Raw genomic sequence first — 16,496 nt, forward strand, 5'->3', positions numbered from 1 at the left:
GGGATTTGATTCCCTGCCGTTGTAGTGTGTTACTGATGGTGACCTTTGTTACTTTGGTCCCAGCTCTCTGCAGGTCATTCACCAGGTCCCCCCGTGTGGTTCTGGGATCTTTGCTCACTGTTCTCATGATCATTTTGACCCCACAGGATGAGATCTTGCGTGGAGCCCCAGATCGAGGGAGATTATCAGTGGTCTTGTATGTCTTCCATTTTCTGATGATTGCTCCCACAGTTGATTTTTTCACACCAAGCTGCTTGCCTATTGTAGATTCACTCTTCCCAGTCTGGTGCAAGTCTACAATTCTTTTCCTGGTGTCCTTCGAAAGCTCTTTGGTCTTGGCCATGGCGGAGTTTGGAGTCTGACTGGTTGAGGCTGTGGACAGGTGTCTTTTATACAGATGATGAGGTCAAACAGGTGCCATTCATACAGGTAACGAGTGGAGGACAGAAAAGCTTCTTACAGAAGACGTTACAGGTCTGTGAGAGCCAGGGATTTTCCTTGTTTGAGGTGACCAAATACTTATTTTCCACCCTGATTTACGAATAAATTCTTTACAAATCCTACCATGTGAATTCATGGATTTTTTTTTCACATTCTGTCTCTCACAGTTGAAGTGTACCTCTGGTGCAAATTACTGACCTCTGTCATCATTTTAAGTGGGGGAACTTGCACAATCAGTGGCTGACTAAATACTTTTTTGCCCCACTGTACATCAAATGCCTCTAACATTTTATGGATATTTCTAAACATAAAATAGAAAATATTCTCCTAATCGACCAGTTCCTGATTAGCTGATTCTGAACTTTCTCAAAAACATGTCTGGGAGTGTTTCACTTCTCTTTCCTGAAATTGGTGTCAGATGATCGTCTCCGTGTGAAGCTGCATGTGAAGGTAATGTTTTTTCCGTCTGTAATATTTTCATGGTTAACATCAGCTGTGTGCAACGTAGTTCGAGCACAAACAGCATAAATCTTCCCCTCCATAGTTCACGCTAACAGACTCACAGCTGGACCAACGAGAGTTAAACCTTCTTCCATCTGTTAGTGTGTGAGTATAATTCTGGAATCAGCAGAGCTGTTTTTGAATTCATGTTTTCATGAACTGTTAGAAACAGGTTGTTTTGAAAGGTTTGACCTGCTTTTTTAACTTAAAGCACTAAAAGTTGCTTTTCTTCTCTGCTCTCTTGAAGCACATCTGCTTTATTGAAATATTTCCCCTTTTCCTTACACACTCGAAGTATTGCATCACATATTTATGTGTTGAACATGACAGTAAACCAGAAACAGCTGACGTTATTAATGAAGAGCATTTTTATTTTTATATTTTATTAATATTTTATTAATTAATGAGATGATCACATGCTCTATTGTTTTGTGTTGTTTTCTATATGTACTCTCATGAAACAGTGATTGCTAAGATGTTAGTATCTGAAGAGGAACTTAATCAGGGGACTTTCTGGTCATCTGATATCCATAACACTATTTATTACATATTTACTTTTTCTTCTTCTTCTTCTTCTTTTTTTTTTTTTACACCAGTTTGTATATTTGTACATTTTATATATTGTTCTCTGTTAATCCTGTTCATATGTATATTGTGCTGCAGAACTGAGAGTCAGGGGAGGATGGTTGGAAATTTGTGATCATTGTTTGGTCATGCCTCCCCTGTTTAAGCAGCACAGGATTGTTTTTATAGCAGAGGGACATATAACTGTGTGTCATCTAACTGTGAAGGAATTATGTAAATCAAAAATAAAAGAGGGTTGCCAGAGAAGTAAGCATTCAGTATGGCCACAGAGAAAGTTTTGTTTGTTTGATGAATCAAAGAGATGAAAACAAGATCATGAATCCTAATAAAAGGTCTGTAGACAGTGCAGGAGAAAAGAGAAGTTGACTGACTGCATTCTTAAATACTTTAAAAAAATCTAAACGCACAGAACTGAGCAGTCTTATCTATCAGCTGTTAGTCATGATGACCTTGATGAGGACACTTTCTGTGTTATGGCGAGCTCTAACACCTGAGTGATAACTAACTGAAATGACAGTTTAGAAATGTTTAAGGCTTTTTGTTTTATAATTCACTAATTGAGTCGGTGCAACATTTAAAGGGAAAAAAGGAGCTTCATCTTAATCAGTTTGGAAACTGAAACCTAATTACTGACTCAATGCAACTCCTGACTCTTGGTGGCACTGTCACTTGGTGTTCGCTCTCTCTGCGGTAGAGTATCACGTCCTGTTCCTGCTCAAACACAGTGGTGTTTTTGAGTAGCTTATCTGCTTAGCAATTTAATTAAAAACTGTTTTCATAAACAGTTCAAAACTTTTTTTCATAGTATAATCTTCTTGTGCTTCACACTTTCTGTGTACTCACTACCTAACTTATAGCCAAAGTATTCACTCACTGTGTCTGTACTGTTTCGCTAGCTTAGCTTAGCTCGTAGCCGACTCGCTAGCACCATGGCCTCTTCACCTGTCCCTCCTGCACTTTCTTGCTCATTGTGTCAGATGTTTAGTTACTCCTCGGCCTCCTTTAGCAGTAATGATACTTGTAACAAATGTAGCATATTTGCAGCTCTGGAGGCCAGGATTACTGAATTGGATACTCGGCTTCGCACCCTTGATTTATCCGTAGCTAGCCAGGCCCCTGTAGCTGGTGCAGCCGAAGATAGCGTAGGCCCCACTAGCTGTTCCCCAGCAAACCCCAAGCAGCTGGGGAAAGAGGGCGGCTGGGTGACAGTGAGGAGGAAGCATAGTCTTAAACAGAAACCCCAGGTACACCACCAACCTGTTCATGTGTCTAACCGTTTTTCCCCACTCTGCGATACACCCAACCACTCTGTGACACTCTGGTAATTGGTGATTCTGTTCTCAGACATGTGAAGCTAGAGACACTGGCAACAATAGTCAATTGTCTTCCAGGGGCCAGAGCAGGCGACATTGAGGGAAATATAAAACTGCTGGCTAAGGGTAAACGTAAATTCAATAAAATCATAATTCACGTCGCAGCAATGACACCTGGTTACACCAATCAGAGGTCACTAAAATCAATATTGAATCGGTGTGCAACTTTGCCAAAACAATGTCGGACTCTGTAGTTTTCTCTGGTCCCCTCCCCAATCAGACCAGGAGTGACATGTTTAGCTGCATGTTCTCCTTAAATTGCTGGCTGTATGAGTGGTATCCAAAAAACAGTGTGGGCTTCAAAGATAATTGCCAAACCTTCTGGAGGAAACCTGGTCTTGTTAGGAGAGACGGCATCCATCCCACTTTGGATGGAGCAGCTCTCATTATTGTACGATCTGCTGTACAATATAAAGCGCCTTGAGGCAACTGCTGTTGTGATTTGGTGCTATATAAATTAAATTGAATGGAATTGAATTTAAAATAATATTTTACTTCTTTTTTAAATGAAAATATTTAAGGTTTAATTTGAAATGGGTTTCAGGATCATTTTCTGACGTTTGGGTTTTTTGATAATTTAGATATTGTAAAACTGAGGCAGAAATTGTTATTTTCAGGTTTAAGTTAAAGGATTAAAATGAACTAAATCCTGTGTAGAAGATAAAATGCCGGTGTTCATAAGAAGCTGTATACCAAACTTAAAGGGAAACTGTGGGACACTTTGAAGAAAAGATATGCTTGGGGAAAACTAGCAAAGATTTTACCAACTAGCAGCTTCCTCTCTTCTAGAACATACAGATAGAAAAGGGGAACCTCAGCTCTGAGTTCTGAGAATAACTCTGTTATCTTTGTACACACACACAACAGACACAAGCTTATATAAATAAAGCACGCAGACAGTGATGAGACGCAGGTCTTGCGTTCCATGACTGCCCCTGGCGAGTGAAAGGATTGCAGTGTTAGTGTTTTCTAACTCAGGTGTCTCAGCTGAAGAACTACGGGGTGATCTTTAGAAATCCCCTGTCAAGATATTACATAGATTTATTTCTAGGGTAGAGGTGAAACACAGTTTGCTTTGTCTTTGTGAAGGAAGTAGATTTAGGGCAGCTCACAGCCCGGTGTAAACGCAGGGTGCTGTCACACAGCTTAAGTTATTTGTTTGATTTATTTTTGTGACAAAATAATTAGGATACATTGAAAACATACAACCTGTTGAGGGGACAGATAGGGTTGGACAATTGAAAGGTTTTGTTTGTTTAGCATAATCTCTTTGGTTACATTTTAGCTTTTAACATGGAACATGCCTCTCTGGAGCTTCTCTCCTGATGCTACCCCGTCAAAAAATCCTTATCCATAGAGACTATGGCAGCTCCCAGACAGACAAAAACAAACTAAAAGCCAGCAATAAACAACTTAAACATAAACAATCACAAAGAAAGAACAACACAGAATCCACATCTGAACTAAAGATTAAAACAGTGAAATTTGGATTATTAAATATTAGGTCTCTCTCCTAAAAGTCTCTGTTATCTCACCCCAACCGGTCGCAGCAGATGGCTGCCCCTTACTGAGCCTGGTTCTGCCGGAGGTTTCTTCCTGTTAAAAGGGAGTTTTTCCTTCCCATTGTTGCCAAAGTGCTTGCTCAATAGGGGGTCATATGATTGTTGGGTTTTTCTCTGTATCTATGGAGCGCCTTGAGGCAACTTTTGTTGTGATTTGGCGCTATATCAATAAAATTGAATTGGATTGTATTTAAGTAAGCTTAATGTGCTAAATTAGGAATTAGTTCATTCCTCAAGTGAGAAATGAAAAAGGGAGACCCCATCTTAGATGAAATCCTCTGTTAGGGATAAGAGAAATATTTTTTTAATGTGTATCTGCTCATCATATTGTTTTATGTACTTTAATAAAGGCTTGTAGAGCAAGGCCACTTTTAACTCACAAACTAAGTGCTCAGCCAGACTGAAAAACAGGAAGTTTTAGTGCACAGCCATATTAATAGATAAGACACTGAAATGAGGAACTTGCCATATAAGCAATGTTTGAGACTGTGTGACGTGTAAAGTACCAAAATAAAACCTATATGAAGCACAGTTTATGGTTCTAATGTTAGAGAGCTCTTGCAACTGGCGTTTGAGCTGTGCAGAGGTCTCTCTCTTCCGGAAGATGATTGAATAAAAGAAAGATAAATGTTTTAACACACTATGAGTCGGTTTTCTCTGTTTTGTCATGGGGAAAAAGAATCGGGGTTAATAGAAGTGGGGATGATGTTGGGAGTAAGACACAGGTTTGGAACAGTGTACCATCCTCAATCTCAAGGGAAGGTAGAGAGGATGAACTTAAATTTGAAAAACAAACTATCTAAAATCTGTGCGCAGACAGGGCTAAATTGGATCTCAGCTCTGTCAATTGCTCTAATGACTATAAGATGCTCCGTTAATCAATCCACAGGGTTTACGCCACACGAGCTGCAGACGGGAAGGCCGTTCCCAGCACCCTGGACCGAGGTCCCGGTGGAACCGAGCACCAGGAGTAACAGGTCTCATGCAGAATACTGGAATGAATTAAAAGCTCTTGTCTCCAGTTTACCCAGCATTCACTTATCGGATGGACCGCAGCCGATCCATCCATATCAACACAATTGTGTATCCACATGTACACAACTTATTCTTCACTTGTATCACAGCACATCTAGTAATATCTTCAGAATTACTTCAAATTGGTAAACATTGATTTTTCTTTAAAATCAACTTACCATTAGAACTCAAGATCACAGCTGACTTGATTCTCTGAAATCCTGAGTCAGTTAAACACCTTGCTCAACTCAAGGTGTCCTTTTCTCGGACTCCCTCGTCCGAGCTCACTCTTTTTACCCCGGCATCTCCACCGGAATGTTACGAGATCTTTCACTCTTACTTGGTGAAAGAAGGTAACTTTGTAAGGTCTCTCCACTGTCTCACAGTAGCAAACAACCTGCGCATTCAGAAGATCCCCTTCCCACTGTAATTCAATTCTCGTAGACCCAAAAGTAAGCATATTATTTCCCTAGTCAAAAGTGAAACCGTTCCTCACACAGTAATTCTTAATCCAACCTTAAAATGAAACCAACAGCCTTCGTGTCTTGAAACTAAAAAGAGGAAGGAACAGCACCCAATTTTAACTGTGCATGTTGTTACTCAACAACACACACACAGACACAGACCCAGGGCAATTCTTCCTGGATCATTTATCAACATTCAAACCAACACAGTCCGCATTGGTTATTCTTCTGGACCTCTGCGGATCCACCAAATTCATGTAAGTATATCAACCATTCACCGATTTATTTCTTTTCCTCAGACCACGCCGGATCTGTTAATATCAACAACGCTGCAAACTCAGAATTGTACAGCTGATTCTTCCCTTCAGACCATGCCGGATCTGTTACTTCAGCACAATAAACACTGATTTTCCTTCAAAATCAGTTTACCAAGAGCCACAAAACCATTTCTGACTCGATTTTCTGAAATTCTGTCACTTAAACATCCTGACAGCACCAGGTGTTTTCTGTCGGACTTCCTCGTCCGAAATTACTCTTTTTACTCAGAGTCTCAGAAAGGGGAAGTGGCCGCACCCAAATGTTAACTACGCACTTTCTCAACCCGAAAAAGAGAAAGAAAAAGAGACTTCAAAGCCTCTCACACACCGCCTGCAGCCAACGGCACTTAGATCACTTCAGACAGTTTCTTACGTCACTGTTTTCAACTGTAACTCGTGGATCACAGCTGATCCGGATATGGAGCGGCGGAGCTCCCCTCAGACGCTACTAGTCGTTCTCTGATTCAGCAACGCGTAATTTACCCTATCCAATGATACTGAATTTCAAACCCATTAAATGCACGCTCGCAGAAGGAAGAAAATGCCCTCTCTGCCTCATGCGGATCTTCGCCGGGTCTTGCACTGTACATTACCAAGCACCTAAATATAAGGAAACTCCGGAACAAAAAGCTATAGAAGTCTGACCGTCTTATTTCTGCAGCCACTGTAAAACCATAAGGTGTTTCTTCCGTTTCACCACGACATATACATTTCATGTAAAGAAGATCCCCTGTACGTGAGTATTCAATTTGGCACGATCCCGAAATGAGCATGCCTTTCTCTAGATACGGATGAAACTACTACAGCCCCTGCAGCATTATCATCAAAATTACTTCAACACAGTAAACCTTGACGTGTTTCAAACTAAGTTTTTACTGTTTCCCTCAAGCTCATGGCTGGCTTGAGTCTGTTAAATCATATGTCAACTCCCCGGACCTCTGCGTCCGGTATTACTCTTTTTCTCACAAATAAGTGTATCTCAAAATGATCCTCTGATCATAACCTATTTTAAACCAAGGTCCCAAGTCTTGGTAGATGGTCAATCTCCAGTACGGCCACGCCGGACCACCTACTGGACGTCTCCAGTAGGGAGCAAGTCTGCACTTCTGAACTTGACACTTATTAAACCATAAACTGACCAATAACTCTTATATTCTCTTATTCTTTAATCACACATTGGTCTCTTTTCTCTCTATTTCCTTAAAACAAGGTCTTGAGTTACTTTTAGCTCAATACTGTTTCTTACGAGTCAACCTTGAATGCAACACTACTTAATACTTTCACTTTCACTCAGGCAAAACTCAAAACAGAGATCAACAAGTAACTTCTTGACTACAATTTTAGAATTACATCCAATGCAGCACAATTTCAGTTTAAGAGGTTTGTGCCTTACCTTTTTTATGTGGGCCCACAGTAGTCAAGAAACCACCCGTGACGTCTGCCCGTCTGACCACCAATCCGGCTCGACCACCGCGGAAAGTAACACCGCTAAGCCTACACTGCCCGCATTCTCCACCAAAGCTGTCGCGAAATCGATCAATGTAGAGCAGTGAGACAAACCACGGAGGTGTGCAATCAAACGATGAGTTTATTAACAGCCCGGAGAAATCCTCAGCATATGTCTTCTGACCAAATTACATGTTGTGGATACTTATAAAGCAGTGGGGTACATGCCCCCCCCCCCCCCCCCCCCCCCATGGCGTCAATTACAGATTAAAATAGGTTCCAGACCTTAGTCACAGTTCATCGTACATCTTGTACATCTTTAATAGCTATAAGCAGACATAGAACTTCTCTTTCCTATAACATCTTCCATACAAGGTAATAAACTTCAAGCCCTCAGGACCTCTGGGGCTAATTATAGACTGGTCATCTGTTGCCAAGTAGAGTAAAATATAGTAAGACACCAAATAAGTTAAGGCCTCAGACCTGACACATTCCTAGATTATATGTGTTATATGTATTGTAAGCATGCATTGCAGTTATCCTTCTATGTTCCAGTTTCCCTCAGCATGTATCACCTGGACAGTCGCGCTAGTGAAGCTTAAGACCCTTAATGAACCGAACATCAACTCGAAATAAGCACAAATATGCAATGTGTATGAAATACTTCTAACCGTACTTGTAATAAAAGTTTACCTAATGGAAGGATCCTCAAATGGACATCTTCAATAAACAACTTTAATGCAATATCAATACTGTGAGAAATATTATTAGAGGAAATAATGCTGTAAAGAATGTTATCAACGCAATTATAATGATGCAGATTATATGGCAGCAATAAAAAACTTCTGTATCTCCACAATACAAACATTGCAGAGACATTCCGGGACACATCACAGTGTCCATATTTTACATACCAGTTCATGACCCCAGATGAGAAAAGGTCATAAACTTTCATGAAGAAAAAGAAAGGATGACTAGTACTTTGGTCAACACAAAAACTGGAATGGGTCAAATTGACCCTTAACATAATAAAAAGGTTAAACATCATTTCTCACGTTTTTACTGAAAATTGCTTATTTACTCCTGACTGAAAGTCATTTGTTCCTCTAATCACTCCATCAGTTTTTTGTTAATCTACAATATTTCCTGATGAGTATTGTCACATTATCAGGAGTCAACAGTCTCAGGCTGCAGTCGCACACACTAAACCCAGTCCTAATAAGGACTCACTGACTGCTCTTGACTGGACTTGTTGGTATGACGCTGAAGTCCAGTGAGGAGCTCAGACTTGTGAGAACAAGAGGACTCACTTGTAGAACTTTACTTCTCAATGCACTCTGGGTAGTGACGTCACACGGTTGCACCGCATCAAGTTCACAGTTAGCAGCAGCTTATGTTCAACCTTTCCAGTTTGAACCACAGCAATCCGAGAAAGAGAATGAAAATAGTCAACCAGTACTTAGTTTAGATGAAGATGAAAGCAATCCGTCACACGAGGATGCAAGAGTGAGGGAAAACTACTGGTGTCCATGCGGGTACTGCTTGCTAGTGCCGTGCCAGATTATGTCTCCCCGACAGAATTTGTTTACCCTGCGTTGGGACCTTGGTACAACATCGGATGGGATCATTTAAATAAACCAATGACATTTTGACTGATCATTATTTGTATCCTTCTGTAACTGTACAGAACTGTACTGAGATAAAACCTCCAAAATTTCAGGAGCAATACGTCTTGGGACAGGGGGAACAAATTGTGGTAGAATCACCCTGATATTATTTGTATCCCACTGTAACTTTACCGTATAAAGAGCTAACATCTCCAAAATTTCTGGAGTAGTTAGTAATTATAAGAAGTGTTTATGAACTAAAAATCACGAATGTGGGATACTGTTAGTCCATGATTTCAAAAGGCCAGTGTATGCTCCCAACGCAGGGGAAACAAATTCTTTCGGGGATACCTAGCTTGGCACGACGGCTTCAAAGTTTTGGTGCACTGGTGTTGCATGGAGAATCTATAAAAATAACGATATTGTAATTTCACTGTATAATAAAAATTTGAATTCTATTAATGTTTTTATCTTGCAGTTATGCGATACCATGGATTGCTGCTGCCATAAAACTGAGCTCTTTACAACAAACACTCTCAGTCGCCGCTGCCATTGGCAAGCAGTAGCCACATACACCAGTAGTTTTCCCTCACTCTCGCATCCTGGTGTGACGGATTGTTTTCATCTTCATCTAAACTAAGTACTGGTTGACTGTTTTCATTCTCTCTCCCGGATTGTTCTTGTTCAAACTGGAAAGGTTGAACAGAAATCATTTCCAGTGCCGAGCAGCATCTGCTGGGTCCATTTTGTGTCAAGTCGTTCACCGGGGTTCACCAGTGTGCTATTATTTCAGGATCTAGATGCTGACAGAGGAGTGCAGTTTGAACAAAAAGCGATCCTTTATTTGCATGATTTCAGGAGTTAAATATAAAACACTAAGCAAACTAAGAAACACTGTGAAACAAACACTATGAAACTCAATGACAATGACTATGACTTTGACTTTGACTAAGACTGCTGTGGAAACAACAGACCTGACAATGACATTCAGAAAACAGAGGACTTAAATACACCAGAGGTAATCAGGTGAAGTGGAAACACAAGGGGAAACAGCTGACACACATGAACCCAATGACAGGACAGGGGAAGTGAAACTAATTACAATGAACAGAGAATACAAGACTCCTTCAAAATAAAACAGGAAACATGGAGAAAAAGTACAACAATCAGTGAAATAAAACTAAAATGCACACAACACTGGGTCGCAGACCCAGTACCATGACAGGTGATCCAGCACAATATAGGTGACAGCGCTGATACCTTTTCATAATTTCACCAGAGTTAATAAACTGTTGGCTTAATGTTCTTGATGTGTTAAAAAAGTTTAATTTTTTTTTTTTTAAAAACAGCTGCCATGTCTCTGCTCGCTCAGGAGTCACAAACAAACAAAGAGCCCCACACCCAAACAATAAAATCTTCTTGTTATGTGGGATAAACCAGACACTTAGGTGATTGGTCAAAACAGTTTAGGGTGGCTCATGTTTATTCTGTAACTTTCTGGGCTTCTCCTATTTGAAGATGATCCTTCTGCTGGCAATGCTCCCATTACCATGACAACGATCTCTTGTCCTCCAGTGTAGGGTTAAAATGGGGGTATAGTGCATAGTATGAATGAGGCCGCATTGCTGTGAAGGGCCTTAGTTTTTTGTGTGTTAATATCAGAGTACTACTTCCAAAACTTCTCTAAAACACACTGTGTGCAGTAAACAATAAAACACAAATATGTGATTCCAATTATTGGAGATTATGTATTGGAATTTCAGGAGTGGGACCACGCCTCCAAACACGCTCCTTCCGGTTTTCACCTATATAGGTTCCCCCAGGTCTACAAGCTGTTCATTCTCGTTTACATGCTCCACCCTCCCTTCCTTCTTTTCTGTATCTCAATTCTTTAACTTCTTCACTTCTATTTAGTGCATGGGGATAGGCCAGGCCTGGGAGCCATCGCCAGTCCCCTTCGAGGCCTTCCCCAAACCACAGCTCAGTTCATGTCCAAGCACTCACCTTTAGCTACTAAAACTCCGTCAATCCTAAAATAACGATGTGGGCCCACCTAGTGAATGACATATTAGCCGTACAGATAAACATAAATAGAAAAACAACATAAACAGTTGTCAGGTGAGAGTAGCAGATAATAAGGATGGAATATAATGCTGAATAACTAAATGCTGCTAATCTGTGACGTACCTCCCAGCAGCATCACATCATTTCTTTACTTTGAAATGTAACAGTAGTTAGCTTAGCTAGCAGAGAAGCTAGCAGTTAAAGTGTGAACTCTATAAGCAGTCAGCTTGGTCCTAGTAGTTAACTGGATTTTATGTTGATTGGTCTAGATTTGTTTACATATCCCAGTCTCTGAGTTCCAGATGTTGCAGATTCATTAATTTCTGTGAGACTCTGACATAATTTGATCAATTGAAAGACTTTACAGATAAACAACAACAGCAGCCGTCTAGCTTTACTTGAACATGTGTGTTTGCTGTGATTTAAATCACAAGCTGACATCTTCCTTCTGAAAGCACTGAGCAGCTAAATGGATGTTTGAGTTTACCAGGGTGTTCACCTGTTCACCTGTTTAACACCTGCCTGCTCAGTAACATGGTCTCAAACAGAGAAACAAAGAACAGGTTTATTTGTGAGATGGCTGTCGTGGAGTTACCAGTTTATTTCTGAATCACTGAAACACTCATTTATTGAGTTAAAGAGATAAACCCACACAACACTGACAGACTGTGTGTGTGTTCTACATAACACCTTATTCATCCATCCATTTGCTTCCGCTTATCATTTCCAGGGTTGCAGGGGGTGCACGAGCCTATCCCAGCTGTCATAGGGCGAGAAGCAGGGCATAGTGACAGCTGTGATGAACAGGTCGCCAGTCCGTCGCAGGGCCAACACACAGAGACACAGACAACCATTCACATTCACATATTCACACCTATGGGCAATTTAGATTAACCAATTAACCTATCCCCACTACTTCATGTCTTTAGACTGTGGGAGGAAACCGGAGTACCCAGGGGGAACCCTAGCAAACACAGAAACACATGCAAACTCCACACAGAAAGACCCCGGCCTGATGGTGGAATTGAACTCAGGACCGTCTTGCTGTGCGGCAACAGTGCTAACCACCGTGCCACCCCATAACACCTTATTCAATAATGGGATTGTCCTCAGTCTCACACCATCACCGGGAATCATGGGCATGTGTTCTGAATCTGCAGTAGGTGTTAAACAGCTGACAGAGTTAACACCATGTTTGCCGGTATACTCAAAGCTCAGGTGATCTGCTTGATGGTGTCAGACGGAAAAAGCCAACTTGTAAATTTATGTCACAGAGACTCAAAGGTTTGAGTCCAGCCAGAGGGCTGCTTTACTATTTTAACTAATGTAAAAATAAATTTAATCAAAAAAAAATTTTGGTTATTGAAGGATAATACTGACATTTATACACATATACATGTTAACCTGAGAGAGGTTTTTTTCTCTGAGGTCTTTAATCTGGTTAAATCATGTAACATAATCAGTTTTGGGAAGGTTACTTTTAAAATGTATTCCACTACAGATTACAGAATACATGCTCCAAAATGTATTTTGTAATGCATTCCGTTACGTTACTCAATGAGAGTAACATATTCTGAATACTTTGGATTACTTAATATATTATCAAGCTTTTTACAACTACTATTGCTGTGTGATTTATTGCTATTACGGAAGGTCACCTGCCATACCAATACCAACTATATTTTTAAATCTTAATATAAAATGACTAACAGTAGGGTGAACATTAGGTAAGGCTGCACTTTTTGCAGCGATCTCGTAAAGAAAACTATCCTGTGCGCATATAAAACAGGTCCGCGGCTCTGAACCGTAGTAAAGGGACCTCTGACTAATACGTCGGGTTCCGTGTCAGGATCGTAGTCGAGGAAAACACAAACAAAGTGTACAGTCAAGTTTTAATAGCTTACTTACAACTGGGCTTATCAGGTACTCTTTTTGACTGCAGTGGTTATTATTATATTTACATGCTTCCAGCTCCCGTTTCTGCTCGGTGACAACTTGTAGTTTTCCCTTTTCTCCCTCCCTGGCGCTCACAGACACATAACGGGTATATGCATTCATTCTCCCAGCAGCATGGACTACACTGTCCATGAGGCTACATTCTTTAGGGTGATGCCTGTAACACTCTGACTATTACCTTCATATTAAATAATTTTTCAAAATATGTCTTCAGGTCATAATGTATTATGCAAGTAGAGCTGACATGGGCCACGAGATTAAGACATACAGGCATTAGAGCCTCTTAATGCGTGTTTTGTTTGTGTTTCCACCGGCATGAAATTACCAAAAATAGAGAGGGCATAGCCTAACACATAAAACAGGAAAAGACCACTGTGTAATCCATTTATTTCAACAAAGTAACTGTATTCTGAACACCACCTTTTAAAATGTTAACTGTAACAGAATACAGTTCATATTTTGTATTTTAAATATGTAACACCGGTAAATGTATTCCGTTACTCCCCAACACTGACCATAATCTACTCCGAGAAACCGACAAATCTGTAGATGCAACATCTGGAACACATTAAAGGATCTAACAAGTTTACATTAAAACCAATTAACCTGGGACACTGGGCAGTGTTGCTTTCTGGCATTTCTACAGCCATGTTTGACCTGCTGCTTTGTAGGACTACAGTAATGGAGGGATTTGGAGGCTGAACTGGGCTCTGTGACACTTTTTGTAGTAAACTGATGAAAGCTGTGTCTCAGATGGATGTTAGTCCAACACATCAGACATAACCTCTGCAGCTCTCAGTTGACTTGCACATGTATGATTTGTGTTTCCTCTGCAGGTGAAGGTAGAAAGTGTGTGTGATCTCATGTGGATGTGAATTCAGCGGCATGGATCAGTGTGAGGACAGAGAGGAGGGAGTCCCTCCCTCTAAAACCACTCTGTGTGGGGAACATGAGAGCCAGGCCAAAGCTCAGAGGTGAGATGACCATCCCTAACTATCCATGACTCTTCTCCATGTCACAGCTCAGCACTCACATCACTGCTCCATCATTGTTCACAGGAACCAACCTGGACCTCCACCCAGCTCTGTGTCCTTAAAGAGCAAACGGGTGAAGGATTTCTTTCATAATTCAGAGGGGGCAAGGACATCTGAGAGAAGGTAGGTTCTTGTCAATATTAGAATGTCTAAAATTCTATCTGCTTTTTATATACAGCGAGGCACATTATATATTATACATGTTTAATGTTCACTTATTTTTAGGATCCCCCAGAGACTCAAAGCTGAACCAAGCTGTGTGTCATTAAAGAGTGCCTGGTCTAAAGATGACCCCATTAATTTTACAATCCAGTCTCTGTCTCCTGCAGAGAGGTGAGCTGTTAGCAAAATGAACTCTCTGATGTCAGTTTGGGGTCTGACTTAAATGATGGTGATGCTTCATTAATTGTTTTTATGTTTCATGGTTTCTAATATGTATCTCCACAGGAGACAAATGGCTCAAAGGACATACAGGAAAAAACAAGGAACTAAACGTAAACATGAACCTGAACCAAGCTGTGTGTCCTTAAAGAGTGACTGGTCTAAAGATGACCCCATTAATTTTAAAACCCAGTGTCTGTCTGCTGCAGAGAGGTGAGCTGTTAGTAACATGAACTCTTTGATTTAACTGCTTGATGTTGTTAGAAATCCACTTCAGCAAACAGGAAGTGATGCTCGTGCTCGTGCTCATGTTTTAAAAATGTAAAGCAAAAGGAATTTGAATATTTTCTAAATCAGCACCTGACCATGAGTTTGCATGGACCTATTACAGCTGCACCATACAGCTTGAAAATCCCTGGCTTAGTCTTTTAAAGTATAACTACATTAAACACAAACAGACAACAGAAAGGCAGAAGGTGAAGAGATTGTCCCTTGAGCTGGATCATTATCTGTTCTTGGAAGTACTTTGGATTTAGGATAAGTGGTGTTAACCATAAAGAAATCAAATGGAACATGAATTATTTGCCTGCAAAGCAAAGAAACATGACTAACTTACTGAATCACCTAAAAATACATCACAAACTATAGGATAATTAATGAATAGGGGCCAATAAATGATAAGCGAATCAACTGAAACACAAATACAGCTCTCATACACACACTGAAATCACCAATGCGTTTCATTCCATCTGGCCAAAAACTAAACACAGAAAGTAAAAAAGAGTTTAGAAAAAAAAATTCTATTCATCACAGATATTAATCAAACTTTACGGTCAGTTTAACCATTCAGACATTTAACTCTGTAAAATGTAATGTAAATCAAACTATTCCCACCAATCATCCCTTTATTGATTTCAGTCTAATCAAATAAATATAAATAAATAAAGATGAATAACTTAAGAAAATAAATACTCAAGAGGCAGCATTGTTGCATAGCGGTTAGCACTGTTCTGTGCTAAAGTTCACCATCTGGCCTTTCTGTGTGGAGTTTGCATGTTCATCCAGTGTTTGCATTGGTTCTGGCAAGGTAATTTAGTTAATCATTAATTAGTCAATAATTTTAACTTCAGTCCAGTTGTTGCTGGACACTTTCTGAGAAATTTTTCAGCTAGTTTATTTGTTAAGCTGCATTACACTGTGCTATGAATCATTGCACCATAAAAAGGCTCAGGTAAAAATCAATAGTGTGTATGGAGGAGGTCCAGGGGAGGTACAACAGTCCACCTATCTGTCAAAAATGGCGGAGGTGTTCTGGTTTGGGGCTGCATTTCAGCCAGTGGTGTCGGAGATCTTGTCAAATATGATGAATTATGGACACAGAGTTTGATCCACAATGCAATAGCACAAGGAAAAGCATCTGACTGACAACAGCTTCATTTTTCAATGATTCCAAACATACCCGGACATGCCTGGACAGAAAAAGTGTGCAGCAGAAGACATTAGTCATGTATTTCCATTTATGTTTGCACCTACTTCCCATTTTTCAATCAATATGTATGTCCATATATGTGGTTGTTTGTGCATGTCCATGGGTATATGAATCAATTTTGTTAAGATTTATTACTAATTAGTTATTACTACTTACTACTTGCTTTAATAATTTCTTGATTACTATTATTATTTGATTTTCTAATTCTAATTGTTTTTTAATTCATCAGGTTATCCCAAGAAGGTATGCAACAAGTCTAGCT

The 16,496-nt window shown here is 40.1% G+C and overlaps 1 protein-coding gene across 3 annotated transcripts in view; it reads left to right on the forward strand.

Moving 5' to 3' along the window:
* The first annotated feature begins 1,053 nt into the window (after positions 1–1,053).
* Positions 1,054–16,496, forward strand: part of LOC146523132 (protein NLRC3-like) — a 28,462-nt gene continuing 13,019 nt past the window's right edge. For all 3 annotated transcript variants that reach the window (XM_085144754.1, XM_085144763.1, XM_085144772.1), the window contains exons 1-5: positions 1,054–6,197; positions 14,167–14,304; positions 14,389–14,487; positions 14,590–14,697; positions 14,812–14,958. In XM_085144754.1, the coding sequence (XP_085000880.1) occupies positions 14,216–14,304; positions 14,389–14,487; positions 14,590–14,697; positions 14,812–14,958 (443 nt within the window). In that variant the 5' untranslated portion in view covers positions 1,054–6,197; positions 14,167–14,215. The remainder of the gene's footprint in view (positions 6,198–14,166; positions 14,305–14,388; positions 14,488–14,589; positions 14,698–14,811; positions 14,959–16,496) is intronic.

Source organism: Neolamprologus multifasciatus, chromosome 3 (assembly GCF_963576455.1).
Source record: "Neolamprologus multifasciatus chromosome 3, fNeoMul1.2, whole genome shotgun sequence".
In the NCBI taxonomy this organism is placed as follows: domain Eukaryota; kingdom Metazoa; phylum Chordata; class Actinopteri; order Cichliformes; family Cichlidae; genus Neolamprologus; species Neolamprologus multifasciatus.